General features: G+C 49.0%; 1 protein-coding gene across 1 annotated transcript in view; it reads right to left on the reverse strand.

Annotated features, from left to right (window-relative positions):
• Positions 1–4116: 4116 nt before the first annotated feature.
• LOC112478681 (transmembrane protein 178B-like) overlaps positions 4117–15939 on the reverse strand; it is a 189104-nt gene continuing 177281 nt past the window's right edge. The window contains exons 3-4 of the mRNA XM_025045845.1: positions 11393–11546; positions 4117–4165 (exon numbers count right to left, since the gene is read on the reverse strand). Coding sequence (XP_024901613.1) covers positions 4117–4165; positions 11393–11546 — 203 coding nt within the window. The remainder of the gene's footprint in view (positions 4166–11392; positions 11547–15939) is intronic.

The raw sequence follows: 15939 nt of genomic DNA on the forward strand, positions 1-15939 counted from the left end.
ACACTGAAGAGCAAAAAGCAGAAATAATATGGAAATTAATTCGATCCACTGAGGTATATACACGTTATGTACAGGAAAAATAATGGAAGAAGACATACCATGCAAAGTTTTGCGTAGATATCTCTTGGTTGTAAGAACATGGATGATTTTTATGTTCTTCTTTAATTTCTTCTATGTTTTCTAAGTTATTTTATAATGTTATTATTATAATCATAAAAATAAAATGTATGAGTTGAAGTGCTTCACTCTTCCTGTCGGCAAAATAAAGCCTCCCCCATTTCAAGTGGGAGTTCTGGACACCTTTCCCCTAGAAAATTAACTTGGTCCATTTTCTCAGTCCTCCCCCAGAGCACCTGATAATCAGCACGTCTTCGTACCTTGTTCGTTTGACTTTCGTGCTTTCGGATTGGTCTATACTGTTACGTCACTGGATGAATATATGACAGAGGTAGTCAATTACAACGGAGGCTGGGCGTTCAGGAGACGAGGTCCTCTCCTGTCACTGGCTCCAAGCTTATCACCCAGCCTTGGGCATGTCACACCGCCTCTCTGGGGCTCAGTTTTGTCACCTTTAAAATAATGAGGTTGAACTAAATGCATCTTTTCATGTTGTGTTCTTTGGGGAGCTGCTTTAGGGTGATAGGGAGACTGTGTGGGTGGAGTTTCAGACCCAGAGACCTACCCTCAACTGGAGAAGCTCTGTGTTTATCTGTTCATTTTTTTTTAACTTGGAGTTCCACATAAAAATGTGTTGGAAAAAGAGCTGTTTTTGTTTAAAAAGTGTGGAAAAAATACATTTCCAACTCTTGCTACCTCTCCCAACCCCACTTGATACAAACTGGATTTGTCTCATCTGACAGTCTGGACTACAAGCCTGAGAAGGCAGAATGCTGCTTTCGGCTAGAGTTCTAGTTCTGAACAGGCAGGTGGAAAGAGTATGTGTTTCAAAATGAAAGCATCTCAGTTTGAGTCTTGGTTCTGCCCTTGTCTGACATTTATTTAATGTATGATTTGGAGCTTTTCTTTTTACCCTTCTGCCATCCAGTTTCTTCATTTTCAAATGACGATACAAATCAGATCTCTATCACAGATTGTTATAAGAACTCAATATGATATCACAAATGTAAAGTGGTTTATATAAAACATCTGTTCTACAAAGTTAAGTTATTCATAGTGAAGGTAATCACAATCCCCACGCATTCATTCATTCAACAAATAGTCACTGATCATTCACCAAATGCAGGTCTCGTATTCTCTTCAATATGCCCAAACTTCAAGACCTGCTAGGCTTACATTCAACATATGGATTGAAGGAGTCATGTCTATAAAAGCCCTCAGCCAGGTGGCTGGAATATAGGAAGTCAGCTTCCTCCCCCACCATGTACTGAAAATGGGGTGGCTTCCTGGATAATAAAGAAGGGACCAAAGTAGACTGAGAAGAAGTGTGTTCTCTGTTCCTATTTATCTCATTTTCCAGGAAGGCTAATCTGTGTCCCCATGAGGAGGGTCAAGGGAAAACAGAGGCTGCCCCCCAATCACATCGGTTAGTTGCGGGACCTTGTGACCCAGCACTGCCTCTGAAATGGTGGTTTCTGGAACTTAGTGCTCTGACTGGATTTGTCTAGTGGGAGCCTCTTGCTGGGTTGGGGGCAGGGGCCACAGGAAGGGACTCCCCTGAGGAGGAAGGGATCTGCTAGACCCCAGGAGTGAGTGAGCACCCCCCTGTCAGGATCCCCCTTCCAGAGAGCCATCCTCTGCTGCCCGGGGTCCAGGTCACAGCCATGGATTAGTGTCTTCAACGAACTGCTAAAATATACCTTAAAGGAATTATTTATTACACAGTAGTTAATACTCACTAAATTAATCCAATTTACCTTTTTTAAAAAAAAAATTGCCCTATTAAATGGAGAAAAATATGATTTTAATAGCCAAGTTTAACTAGGCTACGGTGCGAGCATTACTTTTAGAACAAAGTAGATATAAAATGGTACCAGCATCCTCAATTTTCCACTATTTAACCAATCAGTCTATATCTAAAAGGCAACAGATCTGTATTTGTACATTTAACATGGTACAAAGAGTTTCTGAGTAAAAAAAACAAACAAACAAGATATAATGAAGCCCTTACCCTCAAGAAGAACCCAATTCATCTGGACAACACGACCCAATAACCGATGAGTACCAAATACGGGAATATAATTGAGTGCTGAACTGTGTGGTACAGACCATATGTTCCGTAGAAGTTTGAAAAAGAGGGGGTGGCATTAGCATAGATTCAGGAAATAAAGGAAAGCTTCCTGGAAGAGGCAGGCGTCGATCTATGGCTTGAAGGCTACACAGTATGAATATGGTTTACTTTGGGAAAACCAGGACCTGGCGTCACCGTGGTTTATGAAACAGAGAGATGGCACGAAGAGAGTAGAGCATAAGAAAGATGAGACTTGTGGCGGAAGGCCGGCGCACTGGAACGGGCCGGAGAGACCGGAAACACAACAGGTGTTCAGGGTCCCGGCCACCCCACGTCCTCCTGCCTGTTACCTCTTCCTAGTTGAAGCTGGCCACATTAAGAAACTTGCAAGAACGAATTATACTAATAATGCTTGGTTTTTCAAAGCTCATTAAGGATGGCATAAGAAAGACATACTCATATCACATTAGGGACACAGAAGTTCCTTCCTGCTACTCATAGCATGAACCTGTACCTTCAGCTCCCATGGTGTTATTGACACAACCAAAGACACATCCACCCTCTCCTTCCCCTGAAGCAAAGGGCATCCATCCACGAAGGCCCTTCCCACATGCTTCGTTTAAAGAGCAAAGATAATTATTGAATAGTGATGAGCAAACGAAAGGGGATTCTGCCTCTTGCCCAGGCTTGGTGTCTTCATTCTTCCTGATTTGGTGTGCTTATCTGGCCTTTTAGCTAGAAGAACGAGACATCAAACGCAGCCAAGGATTCTGGAACGTAAATTCATCCCTGTTAACTTTGGTTCAGTAGACCAAGCACCTACTAGGTGTAAAGTGCTTGCTGGATTCTACAGAGGATACAGATCTGGAGGAGACAGTCCATGCCCTCGAGATTCCTCTAAGAAACCTGATACTCTAACCCGAGTGCACACGTGCCCACAACTCCAGGCGGAAGACGAGCACAATGAGAAAGGAACAGACACGGAAAGAGCCCATCTAATGGGATGGCATCGGGAGGACAGGGCACCTATGAAAACTTCAAGAAATGGGTAAGACTTAGACCTGGAGAGATAAAAAGGGAGAACAGTCTTGCCCGGCATGAAGGTGGGAGAAACGGTCCATGAGAACAGAAGTACGGGGCACGATCTGCAAGAGCAAGTGATGCATTTACTGGACAGAATAACAGGAGCTGCTCACTGGGCGGTTATGAGAACTGAACGAGTTAAGCCTACAAAGCACTTAGAGCAGTGCTGGGCACACAGAAAATGCTCCATGACCCTTAGCTACTACCTGATTGCTGTTGCTTCACTGTTACTACTATCGTTACTATGGCTATCACTGCTCCTCCTATTTTTGGTGTCGGGGAGTAATGGCGGAACACGAGACTGGAAAAGTTATTTAGGATCATAGTCTAAAAAGCCCAGGATGCTATGGACCGTAAAATATTTTTGACAGAGCTGATGTGTCCTGAGTTTTACTTTGGGACTATTAATCCGGCAACGGTATAGGACGGAGTGGAGTGGAAAGAACTAGAAGGTAGGAATACCGGATAAGAAGTTATTTTTATCATCTGTTGAAAAAGTAAATGAGGAGCAGTACCAGGTGGTCCGTGCAGCGTGGAGAGAGCGGTGTGCAGGAAACAGGTGCTGAATGCATAGAAGGCAGGGAGGGATGCTGGAGACACCGCGAAGGCAGCAGTCACAGGACTCGGCAACCAGTCAGGCGTGGAGAGAAGGTGGTGAAGAGGACTGGGACTGGGGGTGACTAGAGATGCGGCGCCACGAGGTGACCAAATGGGGGGGGCTCGAGGGGAGTGGGAAGGGGGGATAAGGTGAAAGCATGTGAATGGAGAAGCCGGAGCAGCCCCCAGGGAAAGTGCCCAGTAGGGAGGTGGGGGCAGAACAGAGGTTGGGCGGAACTGAGAATCGCTTAGATGCAGGTGGTGACAGTGGCAGAGGCCAAGTAGTGGCTGAGAGCCCTGGAGAGGACAGTGTGCAAGAGAAGACAGCTCAGAATAGAACCTTGCCTTGGAGACGTCTACACGGGGTGGGCGGAAGGTGGGAGGAGGAATTGTGGGGGCGGGGGGCACTGCACAGACCAGTGGAGCAAATTCACTGCCATTTGCTCCAAAGAGCACAGAACTGGTTCAGAAGAACAGAGTCCTTCACCCCGTGGCAATTCTGCCCACCTCCCCCCGTCACTCTGCCCATCCTCCTCCACCCCCGTCTCTCAGCACCAGCACCCACAGCACGTGTACGACCTGCACAGGGGGGACTTTAAAAACCTGAATGGACGGACAACCACAGGATGGAGCGCACTAGCGCTGTGAACTACCGCGGTCACCTCAAGCCCTAGGTATTTAGCTCTCGCAGTGCGCACCAGTCCCTGAGCAGCTATGGCGCTGCTGGGAGAATGGAAAAATTTGAACCTCAAAACCGAAATGCAATCTTGTTTCTGCTCCTTATTGGCTGTGGGATCTGAGACAAGTCACCGAACTTCTGTGGGCCTCGTTTCTATTATCTATAACACGGAGACCATGATAACCAGACCTCCTAGTGTTACTGTTAAGGATTAAATGGAGAAATATGTTCGGTGTGCTTAGCGTAGTGACCGGTAGGTAATAAACACTGGCTTTTCTCTACTAATTAGAGGAGACCTGGCCAATAAATAATCTTTGTTACTCTTCTCCCCCCTGCTTTGGGAAGCACATGACATTTTCTCAACGCCGAGACTTTCGGTGTCTCTGTCCCCGTTGGGTGATGGGGATTGGTGGAGGCAAAAGGCAGGAATTATTGATCCGAAAGCTCTCTCTTCATCGAAGGCTGGGTGCTTGTCTTGCATCCCAGGGAAAAAATCAGCAAGGGCAACCTGGGGCTTATCTAGGCATCGCTGGGTCCCCCTCGGGGTTGCGGGTGACACCTACGGCAGGGCCCAGACACACAGCTGATTGCGTATGGGGAGACCATCTCTGGGGACGGGCCCTGCCTGGACATCAGGGCATTAGCTGCGCATGGGAACCAAGCCCCCCACCAGCAGGCACCTCACAAGGGAGGGACACGGAGATTCTGAAAATCTCCACTTAACTGAAGCACAACTCTCTGATCCTCACCCATTCCGGCTATTCATGGAAGACGCTGCAAACATGGTATTTGACCTTGTACCTTCCGGAGGCTACAAGAATCTTGCTAACACAGGCGATAATTCCCTCCAGACACATTTCCAATCCCAGAGAAAAGCTACAAGGTCACATGACTGAAGAAGAGGAGGGGTGGCAATCGGCAAAGACAGACTAACGTCTTCGCAAAGCCCGGCTCCCGGTGGGAGGGAAGAGCACTGAATAAAGATGCAACACCTCGAGGAAGAACCTAGTTGCAAATTGGTTAGCCATTTAAATGGCCAAATTACCCAAGACATAATTAAGGCAACTTTTCTCCCCCTGGAACTTCTATATGTGAATTAATGGACCTTTCTCAGTAAGCCGAGCTAACACTAACAGCCTTTTCTTTCCCTCAGACCGTTTAAATCGTTAATCCCTTTTCCCAGCTGGTGTTTGTGTTTGCGTCTGCCGTGCCCAGAGGTCGAGTCCCTGTCAGGCTGCGTTTTGCTCTCTGGCGTGCAGTCATGGTGGGCATCGGTCAGGTCAGAGTGAACCTTTTCTGGTTCTTACGTACCCGGCGTTCCCAAGGACGTAGTTAGCACTAATCAAAGGAGCGCTGGGCTGCGATAGTCGGCAAGCTTCACGGGTGCCTTGCAGCCTGCCAGGACTTTTGTGTGTGCATGATAAAAAAAAAAAAAATTATAAAAGTTACCATTTTAATCATTTTTAAGTGTACGGTTTAGTGGCATTAAGCCCATTCGCATTGTTGTGTGACCACCACCCGATCCTTCTGCAGAACTTTCCATCTTCCCAAACCGAAATTCCATTCAACAATGCCCCATTTCCCTCTCCGTCCAGCCCCTGGCAGCTGCCATTCTTCTTTCTGTCTCTACAAATTGGACCATTCTAGGACCCTCACCTAAGTGAAATAGTTGTCCTTTGTAATTGGCTTATTTCACTTAATTGGTGTCTTCAAGGTCCATCCAATCTTGTGTCAAGATTGCCTTCCTTTTCAAGGCTGAATAATATTCCATTGCATATATCTACCGCATTTAAAAACCTATTCATCTGAATTCTTCTGGTTTTAAGTTAACGACAAGCAATTATGGAACTTAGCTCCTTCCCACAGTGTAAAATATACATAACGTTTAACCATCTTTAAGTGCACAGCTCAGTGGCATTCAGCACATTCACACTGTTGTGCAGCCAGGACCACCATCCATCTCCCGAGCTTTCTCATCTTCCCAGACTGAAACTCCACAGCCATTAAACTCTCGCTCCCCACCCCTCTCCCCCATCAGCCCCTGGCAAGCTTGCCTGCCTTGACCTTGAACTGAACCCAGCCTCGGCTTCTTCATCTAAAAACCGGGACGCTGTAATCACAGCCTTGGTCCTAGGAGTCATATGAATGTCAACTGGGTCATTTTCATCCGGCTTAGGCCTTTCTGGTGGCCCCTCAAATGCTCTTTCTGGGTGGTGCTTACAGCTGACTCAGTGGCGGCTGGATTTGGGGGACATCTGAGAACACACACTGGTCCCACGTACCACAGGAAAAGGGGCTAACGCTTCCCACACAGCAAGGAGTGGGGCTGCTCCTAACATTTACACACACCCACCAGTCACTGCTCTTGGTATGATTCAAAACACTTAGCCGGGGGTTGGAAAATAGAGCACAAAAGGAAAGATCTAGACATAAGTCCCTTTTTTTTTTTTTTTTCATTGCAACCTTTCTGGACCCGAGCAAAGAGAAGAGAAAGTATTACTGATTTAGATTACTCATTGCTACCTCCTGTAAGAGCAAATAAAAATTACAAATATCACCCACCCATCCATCAGTGAAACATAAATTCATGAAACTACCATCTTCTTAAAGAGAAGAAAAATAAGTCCCCGTTCAAATTAAGAATCTCACTTTTGGCAACAGAACCAGTTTCAGATTTATATGTATTGTGTGTGTGTTTATTAGATTTTAACAAAGAGGAGAAGCTTCATGTAATTAGTCACCAGAGGGTACCCACACAACCCCGTTAATGTAACAGAGGCACACTGTCAGTGGCATAAAAGGAAACGCTAATTAAATCCCAATTTCTTCCAAATGCCACCAGATCTTCCAGGTATAGGCTCACTTCCTCATTTGCTGAGGATTTACTCAAATGAGTCCAGATTTCAGAGTGGGTGCTGCAAAACACTGCAGAATCTGGAACAAAGCTTTTCGTGAGCAGTGAAGTGCTTCTCCACAGTTGAGATGTGCCTTGCACAGCCTAGGAAAGTAGAACACGGAGCCAAAGAGAGATGGGGAAGGGAGCTTAGTCAGAGGTAGCAGGACGGCTGAGGAATTTTCTGGAAACCAGAAATATAATACAAGGGAAGACTGTGGGGTGGGGAAAAATAAAATTAAGGAGAAGGGTAAATAGAGACGGACAGAGAAAAGACGAAAGAAGAATAGAGCAGGGTGTGGGAAGGGACAGAAACGGCACGGGGAGTGAGGGACGCGAGAAGGGACGGATGCTGAACTCTGGGCCATCCCGCGCGGGTCAGCAGCCCTGGTAACTGTGAGGGACACGAGCTTCTCCCCGCCATCTACGGGTTGTCACTTAACATCCAACATTGGAATGAGCCAAACATGGTGAGTGGTCCAGGAAACTAAGAGATGGAAGGAGAAGCTGAAGATGGCATCCAAGCTTCTGGACAGAAGGAAGGAGGGTTCTCACTCTCTTCCGACATTTCATCGGAGAGGAAGGGCGCGTGGGGACATGAGGGCGCGTGGGGACATGAGGGCCCCCGGACTGCTATCGAGTGGACCAGATGCGCGGCCCTTCTTCCCTCGCTGTTTCTCCCACACCAAGAGCTCTGTCGAAAGAAACAGTCATTCTTACTGAGGGTCCCCACGGCTTCGTCACGGACATACCGGTCCCCTGAGGATGTGCCCTGACAGTAGCTGAACGGTACCCAGTGGGACCACTGCCTCTCTTGGTTTAGGTAAGAGGCGGCAGCCGCCGATGCTGCCAGGTGAGCCAGGTAATGGCAGCAACTGAAGCGGAGTCCTGAGCCTGATCTTAAAGGGGACAGCCACCACTTGGATATATGCACTCCATGAGGGACCATGGTCTGTGATTTTCATGTGAAACTGTCCGATGATGACACTGAATTTAAAAACAAATGAAGCCGCTCTGTGGACCACACGAACCTGTCACCAGAATTCCAGATTTCTGATCTCCAAATGTGTGGCCAGGAAGAAGGGACAGAAGAGAGGACACCTCCGCCCCCCACCCCCACCCCCGACCCCCGTGCCTTCAGCAGGGAACTGAAAGGAGACCGTGGGGGGCCTTCCCATCCTGCTTAGAGTAGGAAGTTAGGGAGCATCGAGGAGAAAAAAAATAACCAGAAAGCTAGGAAGGAAGGCCCCAGGACTGGCCAGGGGAGCCCTGGGGAAGGGGGACCCCCAAAGACCCCTGAGGGAGGCCTGGGCATCTGGAACATGGCACTTCAGCTCCACCTCGGGAGCTGCGCTGGGTGCAGAGCAGCGTTGTGGGTGCAGAGCAGCACTGTCTATGGACTGGGCCGTGTAAAAGACCCAGCTGTGTGAATGATAAGGAACTGGCTTGCTCTCTAAGAGGAAAGAGGCTGTCGATAGCCCCCCCACCCCGCTCTGAAACACCACCCTAGTACCTCTCCCCCCACAGCAAGAGGCTCCCATTTTCCTCAAAATAAATCTTTTCCAAAGACACCTCTCTCGCCCGCCCCTCCCAGAAGAGCTTCGGACCCCCATCTCCTGCGGACGAAAGCCCACATACTCCTACCAAACTCGGGTGTGCGTGCAAGCAAGGTGGACTGGACGGCGGCTTAGAGTAGGGGGACTGTCCTGGCCTGTGAAACGAGCTCTCTTTCCATGCCATTCTCAACGCTACTGTTGCTGCTGTGCCAGCTAGCCACTCTGCTAAATCTCCTTTACGGGGAAAAAAAAATACTCTTGAAATCGGTACGTGGATTATGTATCTGCAAATAAACGTTGCTCAAATGCTGGAAAGGACTTGGTTCTCTTTTTACCATATTTACTTGTTTACAGGCCCTTCCCCTCCGATAGTAGTGGACAGACTTATTTCATCCCAATGGCTATTCTGATGACCATCAATCTCAAATTGGTGGGATGAGAACTATTGAGGACTCAATGATATACATTCAAGAAACTTAAAAATAAACTAGAAAATTCTACCCGATTTTAGTCCGCACGTACTACGACCCTGGATCCCTCCTTAGCACTTAGCTGTTCTTTAGAGTTTCTGAAGTGAGGTTCGTAAAGAAAGTCAGGCCCAGCCTCGGGTTCAGAAGTTGGGGATGGGGGGAGCGGGGGGGACTGTACCGTGTGCTTTGAGGAGCATCAGAGACTCCTGTGCTTCAAAGTTGCTCCATGACGTACCCTGGGCTCCTAAAAGTCCACCGGTATCAAGTCTTTCTTCTGTTAAGCAGCGGTGAAGAGCGAGGGCCCAGAGGCAGACGATCCTGGCTCTGCTCCTTAACATCTGTGTCACCTGAGTCACAGCACCCACTCCATAGACTTGTGTGGCTAAGATATGGCAATACATATGAAGCCCGTGGCAGACACTCAGTCATGTCGATTACTAGGATTCCTTCTAAGCCAGTAATTCTCGTGTCCCCTAGTGATGCGCCGTGGCACACCAGTACGTGGTGAGATGCTAAGAACTCCCATTGTGAGCTCTCTCTCCCCAGAGCAACGCCCTAAGCATGCAAGTCGCCAGCATAATATGCATTTGTTGTAATTAAATGACTTCGTTTCATGACTGGAGAGACCCTGGAGCATGACAAGCCTGTGGGGTGAGACGAAGATCCACTGAAGAGCAGAGAGGAGAAGAGCGGGTGGGGATGGTGCAGGGGACACACACTCAAACACACTTTGTCTGCCGGACTGTACGAGTGATGCGAGACGTCGCCATCAGGGGAAACTGAGCGAAAGGCATATAAGACCTTTCTCAGAATAAAAAGCTTCTTAAAAAGAAGTCTGCCAGAAGGCCAGGTCCTTCAGATTCTATTGTATGGAGTCTGGGCGCCATCAGCAAGCTGGCTCCTCCACCAGCTCCCTCGGGCGAGGCCTGGGTGGCCTGAGAGCAGAGACCGTTTCTCTTCACCTCCGTGTCCCTGTCACAGTGCTGTGCCTGGCACGCTGCAGACTTGTTGTAAATGCTGCATCAGTGTGTAAAAGGATTAATCCTCCTTCCCAAGTCCCTCGCCCCTGAGGACGAGCTGAAAGCATGCCTTCCCCTTTGGCTACAGTGCAATTGTTTAGGGTTTTGCTGCATTTCATTTATTTCTCTGTCTTTGAAAACCTCAACGAGGAGAAACGTGTGCACTGCTGTCAGCTGCAGACGCCCGGCCAGGAGGTGAGCGGGAATGGAAAGCAGCCACCACTAGCATCAGGAGGTTAATGGTAACAGGGCCGAGGCTGGACCATCTTCAGCTTTCTGGAAATGTGGGACAAAGGTTAGCTGCTCTTCTGAGCTGGTATTCCCTCTCTGCTCTGCCTCCTGCCTCCAGTTTGGCAGCCAAAATATCTACTCTAATTTCATTCCCTGATCTTGGCCATGTGCTTTGTGAATTGCCTCTCCTGACACAAGATAACGTGAATGAGCAGAGGAATTGGCCCCCTGCAGAAACCAAAAGCAAGGCCAAGTCTGTTTGCTAAGAAAATACGCTCCCTGCTCACCAACCACTGTGCAACAGGTAGCTTCTTCTCCCTCTTCTTAGTGCCTCATCATAATCCGTGAGCATCTGGGGTCCGCCAGACCCTGAGCCAAATGCGCTCACGAATAAGGGGACCAGACCCCCCATCCCCCGGGGAGCACTGTAGCAGGCCACGCCAGAGTTACCGCCCAGACGAGCCAGCAGACACGAAACGAAGACAGCACCTGCTCGATGTGAGGCTCTGGGGTTGGGGCGCCCATTCTCGTGGTCGTGCCCTCCCGAGCAGAGCCTGTGCCCTCACCTGTCTGCACCTTCCCGAGCTGAATGCCTAACTGTAATTCCCATAACTGTGCTGCAGGGCAACCCGACATTCGCCCCTACAAAGACCCGGATCTCTCGCACGCCCCGTACCTCCCAAAGGCCCTCACGCCCTGTACTTCGACTTCTGGAATCTGGATGCCTCCTTCGGCCATGTGTGGTAGCACAGCCAGTGCCCAGGTGTAGACGCCCATCATATCTGAAGTGGGGCCCCACGCAGGCAGCTCCTTCTGGCTCTGGGGCTCCACTAAGGGGAAGGACATTCCTCACCATATCACCTGGCCCTGTGTCAAGGAGAGCAGGCCCCCAACAGTCCCTCTACCTAGCGGCATCAAAATGGCCAAGTGACATGAGCAAGTAGAATGCCATCGAACTGTATTAGATGGAAAAGGGCCCGTGCTTGACTCTGTTCCCAGGTGACTGCCCTGCCACACGGCAAGGTGGACAGGGTGGGGGTTCTACAAGAGATTCTCTACAATTCTCTGCAGGAGAGAAATGAGGGTAGTGAATAAAGTGCCAGATTCATCTTCTCCCGTGTCTCCTCTGTATCCCCCCATGGACTCTGGACCCCAGTGGGCGAGGGGTTTGAAAGCTTCTGTCGCCCCGAGGACCAAGCTGGCTTCCGGTAGGCCAGGCTGAGAGTTGACGGGACAGGTCTGTAGAGAAGGAACACGCTGGACTCAGCTCATTGTCCCCACTACTCAACATTTAACTGGGAGTCTTTGTTTAGTTGACATTTTTTGACGAGAGAGAGAGAATGGGCCACCCTAAGCCTGAGTGGGTCTCTTCCGACCGCCTCTTTCTTTGTGTTACACGTTTCTACAGGAGGGCAGGACCGCACGCCGGCGCGCGCCGAAGCCTGTCAGAGACGTGGGCGCCTGCTGCTGCTTTGGGTCTGAGACCTTGAGCCTCAGGGTAAAAGACGTGAGTCCCCTCACAAGGGCTGTGCCCCGTTTTCTGGATTCGAGTAGCTGAGATCGGCAGGGTGGGAGGGGGACCAGGACACCCTGAGACTACACCTTTATTATTGGTAATCGTTGTAATTAATATTTGTAAACCACTTCTGCAGTTTCCTGATTACTCCCATGTACCGCATTTTCTTTATGCCGCCCTGGGGGGTGGACAGGAACCTTTGCCCACAGTGGACAGAAGCAAACGTGCCCCAGGTCTCAAGTCTGTCAACCACCAAGTGGCAATCTCGGGACTCAGACCCAGGCTCCTGACTCGAGTTCTCCGCCCTTCCCACGGCCAGGCCGCCTCCGGCACTGACCTCTGAAGTTCAGGGCGGGTGGAAATGTCACACAGAAAAATTTGACCTTACGAATCAAAATATCAGGAAAGAAATACCACCGTGACAACCTTATACTCTTTTGGATTGCCAGCATTAGTGACGGAGAAAGCGAGATGCTGTCTGTTACTGCAGATTCGTAGAGACTTTCTATTCGCTCTCTGCATGCCAGGCAGGGGGCCAGCCACAGGTACGTAACCTTGACAAGCATATTTAAAACCTTCCTGCTGTTGACAAATAAAATGCCCTCTTTTGCTCTCCCAATAGCAAATCAGAGATGCAAAAAGAACCTTCACTGTCCGAAACGCGACACAACACAACAGTTAGTTCTTGGTGAACCTTCGGCTGGAGACGGAATCCGGCCTCACCTCCTTCTATTCCTTTTAGTTTCCACTACCTGCACCCCACTTCACCCTCAAAACAATAGGGTGAACAGGCAGCTGCTGGCACTTCCCTCCTTAGTACTTCCATCTCCAAAGCCTTTTCTTTTCTTCCCCAGGAAAAAAAAAAATTTAAAAGCCCAAGGCAGTCAGGGGTCTTAACGGTGGAGTCGATTATTCTAAATGCCAGGGACCGTAACTCCTAGGGAGCGTAGGGCCCCTGGGGAGGAAGAAGGAGATGGAAGCAAGTGAAAACCTAGAAGATGCTCACATCTGGCTATGCTAGGAAAAGCGGAGCCCCGGGCCAGTCCTCTTCCGGTGGTCCCCAGGACGACAGACCACGGTCATGTCTGCTGGGGGCATAAGCTTCCGCTTAGATCGCCGAGGCCATTTCAAGTTTAATGCACTCCCAAATTCCACGTGGGTCCTCCTCTCCAGGTAAGAGTGACTTAGGCTCTCCCCAGTCTTGCCTTCAAAAACAGAACCCTCTCTGGGACCGAGGTGGCCCTACAGTCTCTGTTATATTTTTATTTCCCAGGCCCCTTTTGCCACAAGCTTTGGCGAGCTCAGTGTTGCAGGCTCAACCCTTCCCCAGGGTGGTGGCGAGAGAACTTAATGAAAAGAGATCTGAAAGGAAATGTGAGCAGGCAGAGGGGGCATTTAAAGGTGAAATATGGGAAGAAACCAGGGAGGATATTGGTTCCTTAGGGACACAAGAACATGGGCACCCGGTCGGCGATGTCCAGGGCATGTGCTGGCTGCCCTCTTATTGTCCTGCCCCAGGGTGTGAGCTTACAAGGGTGAGCTCATGCCTCCGCTCCCAGAGATGAAAGGCGCTCGAGGGATGATTCTTCACTGTCTGGTTTATTAGACAAGATAAAGGGCTTCTAGACAAGATGGCAAGATGAAAATGAAAAGATATTTCTGAGAAATTAGAATAAAACCCAAAAGATAAGAGGAAATAACGTCAAAGAATATGACACCATAGGATAGGAGAAGGAGAAATCCAATAACTTTGTAATATTCCGTATGCACAAATATTCCAGATCTTCTAAACAAGAACAGCGCTCCTCTATGCTCCACAGAGCGTTTAGTAAAATCTTGCATCGGTGGAAGGAAGCTCATCAGTGCCTGGGGGGTGGGGGCGGGGGACAGGTACAGCCTGGTGCTCAGAGCCCCCCTGCTGAGGGGCGCAGGATGGCTGTTTGTAACATGACAAAACAAGCAGAGACGTGTATCTAAGATGAATGACAAAGAGCCAATAATGGAGGGAAGAAAAGCGAGCAGGGTTTTAATAGTTGGAAAAAAATTATCTCTAGGAGATACATGAGCGAGGTGTACAGAGCTCCGGGGTGGACACACAGACGGATGCAAAGGAAGGTGGCTCCACCGTGCGCTGGACGAGGCTGGTTTTGTTTGTTTGTTTGTTTGTTTTTCATTGTGATAAGATGGAAATCTCAGCACCGCAAAAGAGGAAGCTTGGCCCAGAGTCCCCAAACTTCCCGCTGACTGAAGGTGAGACGGCTCAGTTGTCTGTACAGTTCCAGGCACAGGGTCCTTGCTGTGGGGACTGGGGGGCGGCTGACAAGAGAATAAGGTCCTCTCGCCTCTTTTATCTCTTCCCTTGGGGCAGAAATTGTCAGCCCTTGACGTCGATTTTCTAAGCTCATTCTGGACAGTGAGTGGTACAATTGTCTGCGTGTTTTATAGTAGAAACAAAGAAAAGAAAGCGGCGTGATTACTTGACAGCATTTTTAAAGGAACCTGGAAACCATTACAGATCCTCACTCCTTGTGGCACTGCCCAGCTTCTCTCCCCGTAAAGGGGGCACGCATCCCGCTCTAACCTACTTAAGAATGACAGACAATAGACACGGTCTGTTAATTCCAGCTGCTTCTCACAAGAAAGGAAAATCTGTCACATGGTGATGTCGGAAGGCCGCGGAATCATAAAGAGATTTCCCAGAGGGTCTCCTAAAATAGGAGAGACAACCAGAAGTCACTTGGGTTGAGGTGATATAGTACAGAACACTCCTGCAGCTGCAGGAGACAATGCTTTCCCAATACACACGATGAACTTGCTCAGAATCTAGCTACAGCCGTGATATCGACACCTGAGAGCTCCCGGAAGTCCGAATCTATGACATGCAGAACATCAGACAGATCCCTGCCTTGTCCTGCCGACAATTTTTCTTTCTCAAAAGGCAGAAAAAGTGCTTAGGGAAACTGCTATTCTTGACACAGTTCTGACCACGAAGGCAGAACCAGATGGTGATGTGTAAGTGGCAGCGATTTCCCGAGTAGTGAGCACTTGGTCTCAGGATCTGTAATAGCTTGGGAAGGGGACACTGAGCACAGGTGACATGGTCAGCACTCGGCCAGCATCTATGTACAGAAACCAGGTATGTTCCTGCCTCCAAGAGCTTGCAGTGTCCATGGGAGATCAGTCACTCCTGAGGGCATCTGATCAGCGACAGAGAGAGGCAGAAGGGCGAGTGTTTCAGAAGCTCGAGGAAGGAAGAGAATCTTGTGGGGTAGGATGAGGGCATCGGAAAAGCCTGCGCAGAATCCTGATGTGAGCTCACTTAGAGAAAGTGATGGATGAGAGCGAGCGAGCGAGAGGAGTGTGTGTGTGTGTGTGTGTGCGCGCGCGTGTGTGTGCGAGAGAGAGACTGTGTGTGTGCGAGAGAGAGACTGTGTGTGTGTGTGTGTGTGTGTGTGTGTGTGTGAGTGTGTGTGAGTGTATGAGAGTGTGTGTGTGAGTGTGTATACCAAAATATGTAGATGTGCAGAAACATAGTAGGTATTTGGGAAACCAAAGCAAGTAATATCTCTACAAAGGGAACACATTCCAGCAACATACTTTCAACAAAAGAAACTTCATCGCAGAAACAGAAGTAGATGATTGTTCTGTTTTCTCTTGAAATATATAACGTTATGTAAATTTAAGGCATAAAACATGTTGATTTGATT

This window comes from Pteropus alecto, unplaced genomic scaffold (genome assembly GCF_000325575.1).
Source record: "Pteropus alecto unplaced genomic scaffold, ASM32557v1 scaffold22, whole genome shotgun sequence".
Lineage (NCBI taxonomy): Eukaryota > Metazoa > Chordata > Mammalia > Chiroptera > Pteropodidae > Pteropus > Pteropus alecto.